Source organism: Anticarsia gemmatalis, chromosome 15 (assembly GCF_050436995.1).
Source record: "Anticarsia gemmatalis isolate Benzon Research Colony breed Stoneville strain chromosome 15, ilAntGemm2 primary, whole genome shotgun sequence".
NCBI classification, from domain to species: Eukaryota; Metazoa; Arthropoda; class Insecta; order Lepidoptera; family Erebidae; genus Anticarsia; species Anticarsia gemmatalis.
In genome coordinates this window covers 9,271,980-9,291,407 of record NC_134759.1, presented here as the reverse complement: position 1 = coordinate 9,291,407, position 19,428 = coordinate 9,271,980, and the positions used below count along the sequence as shown (strand labels likewise).

The window sequence follows — 19,428 nt, the reverse complement described above, 5'->3', positions numbered from 1 at the left end:
TAAATAGTTTGACCTTTTTGTGGGTGTATTCTTGTTCTCTGTCATAAACTTGCCATTTGATTGTTTAAATAAAAATAAAAAGAACTCTAAGATGAGAAAAATACTAAAAATATTTTCTCCATTTTCATATCGGACACGAAGCGAAGACTATTTCAAGAAATGTAGTACTATCCCGTCGTGTTCCCTCTCGGGTTTCAGAAAGACTTTGATATTGGAATGCTATTTTTATATTTAAATTACGCAGAAAATATGCATTTAAGAAAAATATAAGTCAGAGATAAGCTATAAACAGTTTATATTATTATTAGATTTGAATAGGAAATTAGGAACACTAGTTAATTTTAAGTAAGATACTAAGTACGTTATAACTCTACCGTTTTCCTTAATACTTTTTTCGCATAGAATAACCTTCTCACGATTCTTCAAAGGGTAAGTTACAATAATCTTAGAAAATCTGTATTAATGTTAGGGGTATCGAGTATAAACGCGGTTTCTTAGCGGAATTTATGGCCTCCAGTGGTGTTACTTATTACCGACCTACGTAGGAAAGTTCCAAGGTAAATTTTATTTCTTGGCTTTTCTAAATCTTTGTTCTTTGGGGGAGTTCGGATTTGAACACTTTGTACTTGTTTGTTTTGTCTTATTTCACCTTCTTTAAAGAAATTTTAAGGTATTTTTTCGCGGTAAACTTTTTAAATATTTCAAGGCGAAGGCATTTTAAATTGGGTTCCAGCTAAAAGGGTTGCGTTATCTTCCTCTAGATAAGCTGTTTCAAGGTAAATTTAATTTAGATATAAAGTAGATAAATTAGTTTGTTTACAATGGGAAAAGAAATGTGTGTGGTAAATTATTTAACAAGCTACCGATAAAAATAGTAATAAAGAGAGCTGAGTTATATTTAAAGTTTAGGTCATAAATAGTTCATCCATGTTAAATCCTGAGAAGACGCATTTAGTGAACTACTTTAAGATACAAGTTGAACTGTTATCGAATAAAAGTAATAGATATATGAAAAAAATGAGAGACCTACTAGCTAGATGTTAGGTCACAATTCAACACATAAGCGGCGTTCGTGTTGCCTCATACCGGTTCAGTATTAAGTATGAATATATTAGTTTTCCGATGAAACCCACGCGCGTACGCCACGTAGTTTATTACAGAGAAAAAAACTGTGGGAACGAAAAATATATGTAAAAAAGAGTATTTTTTATTAAGTTATAAATAATAATATACTCAACTGAATATAATAAGACTAAACATTTTTTTTTATTTTAGGTACACGGGTTCTATAAACATATTTTTTCCATAGTTTATGAATAATATGCGTAAATATGTAATACGTAATATCACGTTTTTTTCCCAAAAAATAAATAAAGTTTATGTGTGGTTGAACCTTAAGAAAAAAATACGTGAAAAAATAATTAACTTTCTCTCTTTCGGCTGTATTTCGAGTTGTTTATTTGTTAAAACATCCAGGAAGCTAAGTGTAATCTGAAAAGGTACTTTAATTAATTAAAATCTCATCTAGCTAAAAACAGAAAAAAAACAGAGCAAGTCTATTCTGTGCATTTAAAAAGGAACAATAAAAGTTTATCTTAAGTACCTATGCAGGAACATAATGAAGCTGTTTTATTCACCTTTTTATATTGGCTCCGTTGAGTGAAAACGGATGATGCATTAAATTAAGAAAAAATCGCTATGCGCCAGTAGTGAGGGTGTTTAATGGATCCATTATCGATAAACGTTTCGTCGCTTTAGAACCTTATCTGCGCTCTAAATGTTCCCTGATTGTGTGTTCCGATATATTTAATGTTTGACTATAACCTGTAACTAAATACATTTTGAATTTAACGCTTTTATCGTATCTACTCGTAGGTACTTTTTGTGAATATAATTTGCACGATACGCATGAATATGAGCATTCGTTTTTTATCAAAAAACCTTTGGTTACTTGATAGTTTTACTTCGCAGTAGGTATATTCTTTAAAAAAAACCTTCGCTGACATTCAGTGTATTATAATTATTCAATTCTATACCACCTAGTTTAAATAAAACTAGAACAATTATAAAGTAAGTTAAACGGATTAACGCGACCTAATAAAATAAATAACAAATAAATACGTCTTAAGTAACTAGACCTCAAAAACGATGTATCGGATACTTGACATGTAAACAATTCCACATCGTCTTTTGTCTGTCTTACCCCCGGTTTCTGAAAACAGCAGTAATTTATCTATTCAATAGAGTTTAAAATCTTATAACAAACGCTATTGAAGAGATAAACTACCGCTAAGTGTAATCAGAAACCGGGCATTAGTGGTGTTTCACAATTAAAACTGCTACTATTTGACTGCCTCCGTGGCGCAGTGGTTAAAGGTCGCCACGCCGATACCACTGCGTCGGGAGGTCTAGGGTTCGATTCCCACACGGAGCAATTATTTGTGCGATCCACAAATAATTGTTTCGGGTCTGGTTGTGCTTCTTGTCCGTTGTTTGTACGATTGTAAAAGTCCCCGCGACACAAGAGCAATTCTTAGTGCGGGAGTTGTCTTAAAAAAAACTATCTTATTACTGAGAAGATAGTAGCAGTTTTAATTGTGAAACACTGTCTACTGACACTAAGATACACTTAAGTTTCTTAACACTCAACTAGAGCATTTACCTTAAACTCATGCAAATGCTTTTCTACGAGCGCTTAACGCCATTAATGTAGGTAAGTAAGCTTCTACGTAAGTGGCTTTAGGTTTCCTCTTAGACATAAACAGAAATGTTTAGACTTCTCTACATTTATTACAATAAACCTGTGTTCTGTTAAGCGTCTTAAAAACCCACGCAGTTATTGTGCTAACAAATATGAATGAGAAAATAAATGTGAGGCCTTTTGTTTTCCACGCATTTGAAAATAGAGCATTTCATTTGGAGGTCTTGTTCTATTATAATATATTGTTTAAAATCAATTTATTAATCTACCGAACAAACTTTTCAATGAAACAATACCCGACAATGGAATCAATGATCCAATATAACAAGTTGTAATGCTAAAGATATCGTGAAATAGGAATTAAGACGTCAAATTGTTAGTTGTCTTCCATACGATTGAAATCCCCAGACGCCCACATCTATTAAAATATCTAAATACGATAGTCTAAATGTCAAAATATTAAGTACTAGCTGACCCGCGCAACTTCGCTTGCGTCACATAAGAGAGAATGGGTAAAAATTGTCCCCGTTTTTGTAACATTTTTCACCCGTACTCTGCTCCTATTGGTAGTAGCGTGATGATATATAGCCTATAACCTTCCTCGATAAATGGACTATCTAACACTGAAAGAATTTTTCAAATCGGACCAGTAGTTTCTGAGATTAGCGCGTTCAAACAAACAAACAAACAAACAAACAAACAAACAAACAATCAAACAAACAAACTCTTCAGCTTTATAATATTAGTATAGATTGGCATTTGATCGACGAACTTGATACCCTTCGTATAAATAAAACAGAATTTCTATTTTAAATCGTAAAGTTTAGAACTTCTATAAATAAACTATAATATTATTGAAGACTCTATAAATGAGTTTCCCCTCAACATTATCCGGAATTTTGCAATTAGGCTTTCATGTTCTGAATTTTAAAGGTCCCTCCTTGTCTGGAATTTAATACGTCGAATTCACCACTTGTCCAATTCTCACGGTAAGGCATCATGAATAAATAAACGACCAATTAATCTATTGGTTACAGACTTTGGTACTTAAGACTGTTTCACATTTGACAAATAATTTGTAACAAATGGTCTGTGACAAATCGAGGCTCTTTCGGACGGTATGCAGTTAGCACGTTTAACAACCGGGATTGGTTTCGATACGCTGCGTGAATTTGTAAATTGAATGTCCCAGAGCAAACTAGAAACATTCCCACTTCCATTGACACTCTTCTCTACATTTTTTGCCATGTTTGTTTCTATAATAGTTATTAGAATAATTTGATTTCTGGTTTGTATTCATTAGATCTATAGATTGGTAATTAAGAATGGAAATTCCATGTTGTTAAATTTTAAACTACAACGTAAACCTGTTAGTACCCTTGCAAAAGACATGAAAAAATGTTAAAAAACTGCATGAGAAACATTTTGCTGCAAACCATTTGCCTAATACGGCTGAGTCTTGATAGCGGCTGCGGCTTAACTCGGTAGCGACCTCTATTACTTAGTCTCTTTTAGCCTGTAGAAGCGTGTTTCGTAGGTATGCCTAATTTATTCCGTCGCTAGGCTTTAGGATTATAACGCGTGGTTGAGGCCGCACTGGACAGTATTTAATCTAGTTGATGGAATATATTAATGTGTCAGTTTGTCCTGCCTGATTGAATTTGGCTGACTGACTTGTAGCTAAATTGACCGCAGTACTGAAATCTTTATTTTTTCGAATACCGCGTATTTATATTGCGTATATGGTGTCCAGATTTAATAATAATAGTAAATACTTCAGTAAAATGGCATTTTTGAAAAAGTTATTCGTTAACACAAGTAAGCTACTTCCATATCAAGATCTTCAACAAAATAAAACCTTTCATGTTTAATATCAACAACTGAAATAGTTTTACTGCTGTTCATAATAATCTTGTTACGTCTGTATTTATTAGGGGCGAGGGTTGTTAGCGTTTTATTCACACATATTAATGGTTTTACTAACGATACACATGTTGACGGCATACATCACTTTCACACTAGCGCGCGAAATTAGCCCATCACGACGTCAAACCACCAATAAAGTACACAATAAAAACCGTAGCGCTAATACCCAACTTTATTACTTTACGCATAGATGTGCCGCGAAATGGATTGTGACGTCAATTTATGTGCGAACCCTACGTCGATAAAGACATAAACAGCGTTATGAAGGCACCCCTGCTGATAATATTTGCCTGTTATTGTTTCCTATCGCGTATACGCTCAGCGGCAAAACAGTATAAAACGGCACGCGGAGGTGATTTGATAATAAACTCACAACGAGTTTGATAAATCGTTTGTATTGGATTTGGTAAATGGCTTCGGAGAAAATGTGTTTTGTAACCCTAATTTGTTTGGGAGAATGTTTTTCAATTATTTGTTTGTTGTTACTGTGAATAAGTCCTTATTATGGTGGTCCAACGATATGACGTTTGGAGAAAGCTAATGGCTGCAGGCATTTATAGGACCATGGGTTAGTGCGTGGCGTCAGCATATGAATACGATATCATTACATGCTCGCATCATAAGATCATCTTTGTTGTTTATCTATCCCCAAGAATTGCATTTCCGACCTACTGTTTATACTATGCACCCTTACATAATTCTCCGCATATACGAATGTCTATTAGCACTAGTTACCTTATCATTATCATTTGGTGTTTAATTTTAATGAGAATTCCCAGATGTCTGAGGTGTTTGTGGTTCTCTCGGTTATATGAGTATAATACCTAGAATACCTAGTCACCGCAGCTCTTAGAATTAGTTAATGAGCCATGAAGGTAAGGCTTAAGAGGTATGTAATGTAGACACCTAGTACCTAAGGTAAGTAGTAGATTCTGTGAAGGCAAGGTCACAATTCTTTAGTAGTGTTTGCGTTATTTTAGGACTATTTTCTGTATTCTTTTGTTTGTTTTGTGTCAAGATTTATATGCACTTATTTTATTCATGAAATGTAGGATTTTATTTTATAGTCAGTAACAAGATAATATTTGTCCAAGTTTTCATGACACATATTACAGTTTATTGCCGGTGTCGTTTACAGATCTATTATGAATATTCCATAGATTATTTCTTTATGAACCGCAAATTACAGATTCCATCCTCATTTCTCAAGTAGAAATTATCACTTGTCTGATTGTCACAATTGCGGGCAACATTACGCCGGTAACTAGTATTTAATCCGTGATTACGGGCTCTTAAACAGAGATACAAGTAGTTACAAAGCACTATTAACAACCACAGTTGCCGCACGTGCAAATACGGTGGTTTAATTGTTTATAACCATACATAGGTTTATAATTACACCGCTTAATAGTTTCTCATTACGACATTATTTTTCACAAGTCCTCTGTTTAGTTAATTTCTAATTAAGGTTTTCTTGTAAATATAATAGAGTCATTTTAGATGCTTTAAGTGGTTTTGAGGTTGACCACTAACTTAACAATGAAGTAAATGTAACAAATATAGGATTGTTTCAAATGAGGAACAGTATCAGATTTAGCCCCATAAACTAAGTAAGATGAGAAGTTTCTGAAGGCCGGTGGTTTTGGTAGTCTGGGTAGCAGATTCCTGGCAACAGTTAATGTATGAGAGGGATATACCTCAGAATACTGTGGATGGACTCAATTAGTATGTTAGATCCTTCCGTAACAATTTTAGAAATGCCCTTGAATTAGTCTATATTTTAGTCATTTGCATACAATTTGCAAACAATCAAATATTCCGTAATTCATTTCCGCGTCAGGCCATGAATAAAATTAATTGCAACTACGTTATAATAATGAGCATATATGCGTTGGCGGCACAAATTAGCTGCTGCCTAATTTACCAGCCTGCATGTATAATGTTCGCGTTCGGTGGTCGCGCCAACCAATTATTGTATGCAAAACTTAACCAATACGAAAGTTAAATATTTAGTTTGTTTTTTGTTGATTGGAATGAAAAGTTCTTATGTATGTTCTTACGGTAAGGGCTTATATTCTTGATGGGTACCTAATGAAGTCTGCATTTGAATCTAATATAAACCTTTTAACAGCACGTGAAAATTAAATAGCAATATTGTATTCCTCCACTTCCACCTCTTAAATGGTGGGTTTGAGATAGTGAACCTGTATGATCTAACTTGTACTATTAAGTGTTTAACAGTTTAATTATTTAAAAAAAACAATTGAAGAAACATTAACCACAAAGTAACTAACGGAAAACGAGCGAGAGAGTTCGAACTTCAACAATTGAGTAGTGCAAGTTAAGCTTAGCACAAAGTTACAACGTAACTGAATCGTTCTGCATAATATTATGAAAAGGACAACGAGTACACCAACTGTTTCCTTCAACTTAGGAACAAAACTACTTTATTGATTCAAATAAAGACTTGCTTAGTAAGAATTTCATATAAACTTGGTCCATACAATTGCGAGCACTGCTCGTAAATGTATCGTTGTAACAACTCCAAGGTATTTTTATACTAAGTCATAAAACACACTCAGCTCACTTCCAGTTGAAGTTCACAAAGCACTCGATACAAAGAATATCAAAAAGCTATTGAACCAAACACCGTATTCGCTATAAAAGGATTATACCCTACCGAGATTTTTTATTTTTTAACTACAAACTTTTCCGAGTGTAAAACTCTTTGTACCCAAGTGTAGGGTGTAGCCCTTTTGTCGAAATTAAAAAGTTTCATTCCATTTTTTTTCTTCATTAAGTTGCTTGAGAGGTTTTTGAAACAAGCGGCAATTAAAAGTGCTGGCTTTGAGGGTTCTACGTAAACTAAGTAATTAATTAACTAATTGCTTTATTTGGGAGATGGTGACGGAACTCTTATGATATAAAATAATGTAATATTATAATTATGTAATTGGAAAATACAAAAGTGAAAATTGTAGATCGATAAGAACCTTCCGATGATAGCTGTGGCCTGTGTCACAAACGCATAAAAAAATATTATTTTATCACATATTGAGCAGAAGTGTTCAATAATAATTGCTAATAATGGATTTTTAGCACATTTGTGAGTAGTTTGAGATGTAACTGTACAGAATCATAGTACAAGGTCAATATTTTTCAATGAGATTATATGAAAGACAAAATATTTAGTTTTAAGTCCACAACATGATAGAGAGAATTTAACATTACGGCCTTATGCCCATTACATATTCTGTTAGTGTAACATACGCCAAGCTCTCAGACCCTTAGTTCGAGATCAAACCCACATTAAAATTTAAGTACTCAAAAATGTAACCTGATGTTAATGAAAGAGCCTTTTATAATGTTCATTTTTAATCATATTAAGGGTGATCTTTGACAGTATTGTTTTGAAGAAGCACACCTTAGCTTGGAGTGTTTTGTGGAAAATATTATCACTAAGATATAAGAAAAAGGTTCCATACAGGCAGTCACAGATATTCTTATTAGGAGTGGCATGGTATTTCTTATATCAGTAGCCTGAAACGTAGCAAGATTTCATTTTCGTCCCAAACATTATGCAAGCACATTTTATGATAGCACCTAGTAACGTGCTTCATAAGTATAACACAATTTTGTCTCGTACGAAACAAGGCAAGCCAAAGGCAAGCGGAAAGTGTACCCATCGTTAAAGCTTTATTGCCTCAACAGATGTTTATGAATTATGTCCACCCGTAGTGATTCATAAATCTTATATATTTTTTTCCACATATTAAATTATTGTTCTTAATAAAAACCCGGAGTTATTTCAGTTATTTCTTTTATGTGGATATTAAAAAAGGGTGAAGGTTCCGCCAGTCATTTGTTACGCACACCAAACGAGTGCTTACCTATTTGGAATGAATGTTTGGGTCAACGGTTCCCGATACAGCTATGTGTTTTTTAAATATTGCTTTGTATGGAGAGTGCTATTGAAATCATATTTCACGAAGAACTGCCAGCTGCTCTGTCATCGGTTTAAGTCGTTTGTTGTTTTTGGATCTATGGAGATGAAAGTACGCGTTGATTTTCAAAACTAATTATTAATTACATTAGAAAGAAAATGTTTTATAGCTCTCCGCTATTTAAATACGTAAACGCATACAGGCAGTATATGACGTGTCTACTTAAAAACCATAATTCTAACGATACAAAAATGATGGAAATTAGGTAAATAAAAAAACAGAGTTAAAGATTTTCCGTTAAATCCTCTTATGGCCCAAAAACAACAGTTGAATAGAATGTTAGCTGTTTTAAATCTTAATTTTCACATAGCTATGAATAATTATTTTCTTTAAGCAACAACAAACATGACAACACATCAATTCATAACACACATGTTATAAGCATGCGTGTGTGAAGACCAATATCTAGCCACTGTTTACCATCACAAGGGAATCGTAAAACTTTATTGAAAAAGAAGGATTGCTCCAACAATCTGTCAATACATATGTATATACAAGTACAGTAATAATTCCACCGACTTATTTTGTTCGACTTACTGGATTATCTTCGCACTTTTCCTTTTCTTGTAAAGGACCCTTTGGGATTTCGGCCCCATGGATGTCTTATCTTGTTCTTACACGATAATCTGTTTTGTATACGCTATGGGTTTCGTGTTCTAATAAGCTGTTTTTAAAGGATACCGTTCTTGACGTAATGGTATTTTTCTATAGAAATGTGATTTACATAAAGACCGTCTAATTTCACGGTAAATACATATACATATATAACGATCTTTCTAAAAATAATATTACTAAGTATTATACTTCTGTGCAAAATTGAAAGCAGGAGGCACATGACATTCAAAGCGAGACCGATTTCTTAAAAGTACTGGATAACGTAGAGTAGGCATCAACGTTAAAATACTTCGTGCTTCAGAGAGGCAGCTAAAACAAACCACAATAAATCCGACAAATCGTTTCTATTCGAAAATCCGAAAAAGTGTTAACATATTTGATCCATCCATCGCGTACGCTAAGTCATAAAGCCGTTCCTAAAAAGTATGCACAACATAAACGGAAGATGTCGTAAACCCTCGCGAATCGATCTCCATACACACACATACACACAATTACTAACGCCGGTAGAATGTGGTATCTATAGGGTCTATAGAAACATGCTTTTGTTATTCAGGGGTGGTGATAACACTTACTTTGGCGCATCAGACTATGAGAACCTACCACGTATTCGGCTCACGGATCGCACATAAAGTTTCATGGGTAACTTATTGCGTATTTGTGTCGAAAACCAATTACCTACGCAGGATTTCGTATCCCTTCTTTTACGAAAAAAGGAACGACACGCTGAATTTTAACTCGGAAAATTAATATCGGCCCTCACGTTTCGTTTTTTGGGGCGATATTTTCACTTAATTTTTTATTAAAGTTTATTTCATAGTTGCATTTTTATACCTAGCCTTAAAGATCTCCTAGATGACGATCCCCACGCTATAAACCTGCACTTAATCTTAGTGCATCACCTATATTATTAGTCGATTAAATAATAGAGCTATGATATGAGTCCGAATTAGCAAGTAGTGATGGAAGTGGTGTGTGAATGTCCGCGAATTGTTCAGTATTTGATTTCATTCATTTTATATTATTATTATAATTTGATGAAAACGTCAAAATAACTCCTAATTTGTCTGTACTTGCGAGAAATAGCACAACGTGGTTCATTACGTAACCGATACTCGCAGATCGAGAATTCAACTTCGATCATATCAATCTAAGTATGGAACTATTGTGCGGACTGAACGTAATATCAGTCCGACCGCTAATCCAAACGCGTGATACAAACCGATGACCATTCGTTGTCGCGGTCGGACGCGATGCTCTGTTACGGACATTTGCACTGTATTGATGTTAATACTGCGGTTTCAAAGCTATCCTATGATAATCCCTGGCTGATTGCGTTGTTATGAATTGCCAACAGCGAGTTTGCATATTATAGAAGTTTACGAACTAATTTGTCTGTCGCTGTGTAAGTTTTTGAGAAGACGAAGCAGCTCATGTTCAAATTGAAGCTATCGTTTTTACATATAGTTCCTTATAACTGTGAAAATGTGTTAGAAAATGTAATTATCATATTTATAGTTCCAGGAAAAGTACCGATTAGTTAAGGCATGTTTTCGTATAGGTTTCATATAATTACGCTAGAAATTACTAAAATTATTGATTATCCAATCACTATATGTCTTTTCAAACACTCTCGACGTGCTAATTATGTAATTATCCCTTGAGAACTATCCATAATAAGCATTGCTAGGCGACAAGCTTGTAATTAATGAAATGTAACGCTATATGAGACGTTATTAAAGAAGACTGTAATCGAAATAAGGTATTACTAGTCTTGTGGAAATGAAACCTATGTAATGATCTTCGCTTTCTATAATTAGAAATTTGTGAACGGCGATGATATCCGTAGAAGAAGATATTGTAGATTAAATCATATTTTTCTGGAGGTCTTCGGCATAAATTAAATAACATATTTGATACATTAAGATACGAGTACAGAACTCACTTACATATAAGACGTCAACTATTTCTTAAATGCTTGTTCAAACGAAATCCATAAATAAAAATTTGATGGCAGTCTGAACTTTAGTGACGTCTTCATTTCGCAGGTTTTATTTAAAATATAAAATAGTTTGTTTTCAAAATACGTTCGGTGCGCCGATCGGCTCTCCATAGAAAACTTCTCCAGAGTTTTTAGGTTGTTAATAGTCGACAGCGGCAAGAAATCGCTGCGCAATATGATAAAATATAAATTAAACCTTCTATATCAGTGATATACATTCAGGATGAGGCCGTTCATGAATCATATGTTACAAGAGGATATCCTATACATAATACATGTTTGAGATGTAACTCAGTCGTGTAATGTCGGTCAACTTTATTGCTGCGTTGGACCCGGAAGGATGTTGCGACGCTAATATACATGTCAATGGACACTGTTTACTGCTCACGTCTCGGACTCAGACTGTTTAGCTGCTACTAGGCAGTATTTGGTAATAGTGACAACGAACTGCAAAGCTAGAATATCTTTTTACATTAGTAGGTATGTACCTTTTATTGTCCTTGTTATTTTTATTCAGATAAGGCAGGTTTTGCCCGCGGTCTAAGCGAATTAAAATTCGTGTTTAAAAACTAAGGATTGTATATTATAATTGTTTGTAGTTGAAAATATAAAATACAATTCTAAATATTACGTAATCGTAGAATCAATGTTAAAGTATTTGTTTGTTTCTTACATTATAAACTCGTAGATGTTATACACAGAATAATATTATTAAATAAGCTTAAAAGTCAGAGCAAAAGCAACTCACTATAAGTTAAATAATTAATGCATTTTAATCACAGATAGACCTCAGAGACTAATGTTGAGATTATGTATTATGTAGTAGGAAGTCTAGCAATTTTAGTTTGAAAATCTCAACAGACATTTAATGTTCGACGCTTGGTCTCAAGGCCTAACACCTCCTAGTGAGACAGCGAAGTGTAAAAAAAAAGAAATATTCGTCAATAACGAATGCCTACATAATTATATCAAAAATACCGCAGTGAATGACTGCAGCCTTAAAATATAAATAAGAAAAAGAAAATTCTTATCAGTTCCCTAAAGGTTGTGTATAAAAAATATGACGGTTCGAAGTTTACAGTGTTGACTTACTAAGCCGCCATTTGTAGCTCCATAACCCTTTCCCTTCCGTGAAGTCTACGACTTAACCGGCAGAATAAACGTGCGATGCGTTCTGTTCTCCCCATTTCTGAACAATATTTGTTTTCTCAACACAATGTTCCTGGAATCTGATTGAAGAGATTTATGCAGGAATGTGGGTAAAGAACAGTATTTCCGCAAGGATTCCCTCTTACTTTCTTTGAAGAAAATGTTGACTCTGTCTATATCATGCGGTTTTCTTATCCTTTTTTGTGATTATTTGGCATCCGTTGTGTAAGTTAATATGCTTGTATTTAAGTTGCGGGGTTCTTTGATTATCCATAACCTACACACGCACTGTCACTAGAGAACTAGTCCAGCGACACGCCAGAAATAAATTGTAGACGTCTATTATAGCAATAGGCTCGCCCTATTACATGGTACAATCATTGTTAACGGTAAAACACTGATGTATTTCGTATACCTACGCCTTTGGGTATAACAGGCGTGATGTTCATGATGTGGTTTTAGTCACCTTAAAACATGTAAATAATGACTTATGTAATTAAGATGCTTGTTTTATTCAGTTGCATTGTGATTAAATTTTTTATCAGTCGTCATTCAGCCTTCAATGAATTGTCAATCCTTCATGCGACAACCGCGGTTTAATAAAGTATGTTCCCATAAAATCAATGGTGAAGTGACCACGATTGACAGATTGATTGAAAGGTCTATGGGTTCTCAATAGCCATCAATCAATGTTCAGTCATGCTAAGCATTTTCCTTTTTGACCGCTAACTTTACATTGTAAAGCAACTTGTCCTAGTTTATAATTTGTATGTATGAAAGTGCTGGCTACTAGTTGTTACACAATATAAGTTAAAATCCAGATACCTTTTTTAAGTTGACTAAGTCGAAATTATATATATCTTTCAATTAATAATTTGATAAACTTACTTAAAACTAATATTTTTTCCTGTAGCGTTCATAATAAACTCAATATATTTTGTTTTTAATTTCATACACTTCAAAAGTTTATTTATCCCCAAACAAAAGTTCATTTGACCCTTAAATTTTGCAAACATTCATAAAAACCTTTTAATAATGTAGAAAATTTCTAAGTGCGTAGACCTCACTTTCAGAATGGCCTTTTACCTGACTAATTAAAAGCCCATTTAGACATTCTGTGTGCTCTTAGTAATATATTTTGTGGGCACAAACTAAGTGTACGAAGTAGGTAAAAATAATTAAATGAACCCTTTATATTTTTGCATGTTTAAAATATTAAGGGCTAGTTTCACAGTGTCTATCTGACACTTATTTCTAAGCTCTAAAATGCAATGTACATTTATCTGCAAAATAAAATGACAGAATTTGTATGGAATCAACTATCAAAATTTCATCTGATAAACTATCTTATAGTTATCCGGCGGTCTTGAACCCGGGACACTCGTCCTTTAGTCATAACTGATAGGTACTGATTTAACTGTACATACATTAAAGAGTTATATTTAATCAATAAATTAAACTTGCTTCACCTGTTAAATAAATATTCAGAACAGTAGGTAAAACATAATTCAGACAATAGCCGATACGGGACTTAAGATAAATGCTACTGACGTGAAAAAATATGCATACTATAAAAATGTTATTAAGTAAACCACTTGTATTGTTCTACTGATGTTCATATTACTGCTGCTAAATAAACAAAATTTTGTTTGTGAATTTAATAATTAAATATATAAAATGATAATATTGTTTTAATTTACTTTAATTCTTTAAAAGGACACGTTAAGATAATTAGGTAGTTTATTAGTAGCATCGTCATTTGTCTGGCGTGCAGTAGGTTAATTAGCGCAGACACTGCACTTGTATAAATTGTAAATAAATGAGCAATTAAAAAACTGCATTGAAGTATCTTACAATTTTAGTGTCAGTACAAGATTCGACATGTTAACGACGCATTGGTAAGATAACATTCTTTTATTACTATCGTTATAATTGTTTCGTAGCAACAATAAAATATTTTGTAAACTAAAAAAATAAAACGTTTTTATAAAATATTTTTTTATTAGTGCATTATGACAAATAGTGTAAAGTATAATGTAGATTATGTTATTTTCTAATTCACCACACATATCAATAGCCTTCTAGATTTTAGGAAAAAGTTATAAAAGTCAGCGATGTTGTGATGTCGTTCCCCAAAATTAAATTTCGACTGATTTAAATTTTGTTTTTCTTTCGCTTCAATATGATTATATTATGAGTTGCACTACTTTACTTTTTCCTTCTACCAAATCTTACTCTTATATTCCTTATTGTCCAGTTACAACACATCATGTTCAGCACCTACTGCAGGCATTGCTTCTTCCGTCTTCGCCTCTGCGGTGCAGTTTTTTGCTACCGCACAATGCCTAACTCCGGAAGGACCATACTCAGATGCCGACGTTGAAGGTAGCTGAATCTTTTATTATTAATTTTGCATATGAAAATTATTAATATGTTCCGTCATAAGAGAGCCGTTCTGTAACACGTCTGCAAATAAAACAAAACCACATTCGTTCATAGTAGGTATATATTGACTAGAAATCGGGAATCGGATGGTTGCGATAAAACGCTCTATAACTTATTTTTCAGATTTTGCTATATTTGACTTTATAATATGTGGCGCTGGCAGTGCAGGGAGTGTGCTGGCTAATAGACTCAGTGAGGTTAAAGACTGGAATATTTTACTAATAGAGGCAGGAGATGATCCACCAATCGAAGCAAAAGTAAGTATGGACAATGACAACGAACAAAGAGTCAATGCTACTATACCATTGTCCCACGCTAGGTAGGGACGGCACAACATGTTTTCGTCTTCCACTCATCTCTTTCAGCCGTCAACTCTATTTTCATCCCTTTCTTATTCATATCCTCTTACACACAATCTATCCATCTCTTTTTTACACTTACATGTCCGCTTACATTCATATTCATCACTCGCCTCGTAACATGGCTTTCTTCTCTTCTCTTCGTGACTACTACTAGGTATGAAGTAATAAAAAATTGTAGATTCACTTGTACACCTATTATTTTAGATTCCAGGGTTGCATTCTGACCTCTACAATACCAAATACAACTGGGGCTACAAATCTACGGACAATGGAATCATCTGTCAGGCAAATATTAACGGATCTATTGAATATCCACGTGGTAAAACATTCGGTGGGTGCAGTAACATAAATGGTATGATTTATATGAGAGGAAACACTGAAGACTATCAAAGATGGTACGATGCTGGCAATACTGAATGGAGTTTAGATCATGCACAAAGATGTTTTAGAAAGGCAGAGAATTTTCAAGATGCTAAATTAGATAAATTTCCTGAAATCAAAGTGTACTACGGGCACGATGGGCCACTTGTAATAAATACTTTTAATAATACGCATAGACATTTGGCGAAGAAAGTATTGTCCGCTTGGCATGAAATTGGTTTTAAAAACGTTAAAGATCTAAACGTAGCTAATGCGTTCGGATCTGGTATCATGAGAGCGACCGCATCAAACGGTGAAAGGAATAGCGTCAGTGAAGCATATTTACACCCTGTTAAACATAGGAGAAACTTAAAAATAATGAAAAATACTTTAGTGACAAAAGTATTAATTAATGATACCGACACGTCAAAGAAACATGCTTACGGAGTATTGGTAGAGCGTAATGGTAAAAGGATTACGATACTATCTAAGAAGGAAGTTATTTTGAGTGCAGGTACTATTAACTCTCCTCAATTACTCATGCTATCTGGGATCGGACCAAAAGCACATCTTAAATCAAAACGCATCAAAACTCTTCTAGATTTGCCTATGGTTGGACAGAACCTCGAAGATCATAACTTTATGCCAATAACTGTTTACACTGATGAACCAGTTGAAGTAACTGAAGCAGACAAACAATTTCAAGTAATAAAATACTTTTACGACCGTTCAGGATATTTGGCAGAATTTAGTTTTTATGACATTTTGGCATTTCACGCCATGGACCGTAATGCAAAATATCCTGATTTTCAATACTATGTTATAAAAATGGAGAAGAATACAAGTGACCTTAAAGATTTTTTTGTCAGGATAAATAGATATAAAGACAGCCTCGTCGATTCTATAGTAGAACTGAACAAGAAATACACTCTTTATGCTTTCCAAATCAGTTTACTGCATCCGTATTCAAAAGGGAATGTATCTTTAAATTCAAACGATCCAAAAGACTTGCCCCTTATTCATTTAAATTACTTTAGTAATCCCAGAGATTTAGAACTAATTGTATCTGGTATTCAAAAACTGTTGGAAGTTCTTGAAACGAAACATTTTAAATCTGTGAAAGGTTATTTGGGGAGAGTAAAGTGGTCTGCTTGCGACAAATTTAAATTGGGTAGTAGAGATTATTGGAAATGTCTTTGTATCAATATGATAGGCACAGTGTATCATCCAGTAGGAACGTGCAAAATGGGATCGAGTGCTAGTAACTCTGTAGTGAGCAGTCGGTTAAAAGTCCATGGAGTAGGTAATCTTCGTGTGATTGATGCTAGTGTAATGCCAAATCAGATTAGCGGCAATATAAACGGACCTTGCGTGATGATTGGAGAAAGAGGTGCAGAATTGATCAAAGAAGATTACAATAAGTCGTGTTAAAAATCAGTAACTAAAAATATTGAAGTACAAATATGATAACAAAATAAAATATGATGTTCTCTTAGCGTGAAATATATTTTAATTTTGGTTATTTTTGTATTTATTCATATAATCAGGTTTTCTATCCTTATTTGCGGAAGACGTAGTAATAGTAATAGTAACTAGCAGGATTGTTATTAACATTTCGAAGTATAAGACTTGAATGTTTACTTAGCATTGCTTTGTTGAAGTAGATATTCCTAGTGTAATTATCAAGCTTGTCCGGAACGCAATTCATGAGTACTCCAATATAATGTAAGCTAACAATAGTTGTCACAACTTGAGCCTGGAACTCGTAACGATCGTCACAGGCATTCATGTAACTCCCGAGACCGAAGGCTTAACGCGCTTTCGAAGCCTTCAATTTGTAAACAGCTTAGTGTTTGCAATCGTGTCTGAATAGTGGAATGTACTGCGGCAACTGTATTGAGAACAGGACGAGATATATAACGTAAATAATTACTTAATACATAACAAGAACTTCTGTATCGAAATTATGGTTATTGTGATTCTGGACTGTCTGTCTACAATATGTGAAGAGTCATTGCGAGAAAACTTTTTTTTTGATGAGGTAGAAGTAAGTTTTCCTCAAACTATGCTTTATTCACTTTTCAACTACCGATAAGTTTTATTTGATCGATGAAACAAGAAAAATGTTTTTAGTATAATTTTACTAGGTATTAATTGTTGCTAAAATACAGTAATCGTGAAGTTGATTTATATCGTTGTTTTAGTGTATTTCTATTTAAGTTAAAACCCATGATGTTTATCAACTTCAATTGCCTTCTAAAAGCTGAAATACTTCCATAATTTTTTATCATAACTTACAATTTCTCTAGTCTCATAGTTTAGTGCGATCGGCGATCGAATGACAACCCGCCATTACCGCAGCACCTAAGTGAGAGATTTCAATTGGCTTGTTTCCAAGACATATTGGATTCAATCCAAGTCACGAAGCATCTTATTTGGTATGTACCATTAGTTACTTTAACACTTATTTGTTTAACTTTGTAAATTGTGGATCGAATTTATGGGAGGAACGTATCTTATTGATGAAATGGTTTTAGGTCATGAATGTGTAACAAGTTTGTGATTGCTTAATATATTGTTGTTAGAAATAAGTTCAGATAGTCATGTCTGACATTCTGTACAGCTCTTGGGCGGCTCTATTGTATAGATTTTATGCCGGAAAAGTATACAGTGGTATAGAATATAATCTTTTTTAATCAATTTCTATAATTCTAGAACTTGTCAAAGGTCATCGTGTTAAATCAAGACGAAGTCAATTTTTTAATATTTGATAGTGGCTTATATTTTACCCGACCAAAGCTAGATTTTTTTAGCGGATACTAGCTGCTTTTATATAGAGTATTCCTAAATTACGAAGGATGATGTCTATTATTTGGAAATACGTTATCATTACTCACTCATTACTACAATATTATTAAATAGCCTAGAGCTTCTATTTCCCGCGTTATTACTTTGAAAACGTATACAAAGTATTGTATACTTCAAAATCCAGGGTTTGAATTTTGAAATACAATTTCGGTCCATCAAACATTTGCGTGATAATAGATATTTTCATGACAAATGTTTCACTCGCATCAACATTATTAATTCATTTCAATAGGTATTGCTTTAAATAATGTCTGTCGCTATTTCATTAAAATAGTTGTATTATAATAATGTTTGTAGCTAATATTAGAATTGTTTCGTTGTGCAATTTAATATGAAATGTATGGATTTGTCTTTCATACTTACAAATCAGCTCGCGACTTCATCCGTGTAAAAACATAATCCTCGTGAAAAATATCCTGTGTTTATCAAGGATATTAACCTTACAGTGAGTTCGATTTCTAACCGAACGAATAATATACATATTTGTGTAGCGTCACATTTCGGTCTGGTTGAACCTTTTTGTCGCAGTGGTCAGTATTAGCCGAGTATTTTTGTAAAAGTCAAGTTCACAGATATATAGCGTGCCAGTTCCTATTCATTTCTAAAAGTTACTTCATGAAATATATCTAAATAAGGTAGCGTTGACATAAATACGATGTAAAGACTATTGCAGAATATTTTCGTCAAAAAACTTTGATAAGTACGCGAAGACGTGACGCTTTACAATCCATATCGTAAATTCATTTTTTTGGCACATCTGAATCGCGTTCGGGCCTCAGTTCCCTGCTATATAGGAAACGAATCCCCTGGGATTTCCCTGTATCTCCTGGCTAAAGCTTCGAGAAATAACATGTCGTTTCCATTCACGTAGTAGCTAAACGTGGGAATCTGGTGATCTTGTGTTACGTATTCGGTACACATACATATATTATGATGTCAAATACGAGTATCAGGTTACAGCAATTGTGGTGCATATTCGTGGATTAAAAAGTTTAA

General features: G+C 33.8%; 1 protein-coding gene across 1 annotated transcript; it reads left to right on the top strand.

The window, feature by feature from the left end:
- The first annotated feature begins 14,278 nt into the window (after window positions 1–14,278).
- LOC142979061 (ecdysone oxidase-like) lies at window positions 14,279–16,995 on the top strand. Its single transcript, XM_076123821.1, has 4 exons — window positions 14,279–14,295; window positions 14,655–14,782; window positions 14,966–15,099; window positions 15,409–16,995. The coding sequence occupies exons 1-4, from the start codon at window positions 14,279–14,281 to the stop codon at window positions 16,993–16,995; spliced, it is 1,866 nt and encodes a 621-aa protein (XP_075979936.1).
- The last annotated feature ends 2,433 nt before the right edge of the window (window positions 16,996–19,428 follow it).

Bases quoted from the DNA above. Each gene is read 5' to 3' on its own strand.
- LOC142979061 (XM_076123821.1), top strand. The intron at 14,783-14,965 runs GTAGCTGAATCT...CTTATTTTTCAG, and splicing joins CTCAGATGCCGACGTTGAAG to ATTTTGCTATATTTGACTTT. The intron at 15,100-15,408 runs GTAAGTATGGAC...CTATTATTTTAG, and splicing joins ATCCACCAATCGAAGCAAAA to ATTCCAGGGTTGCATTCTGA.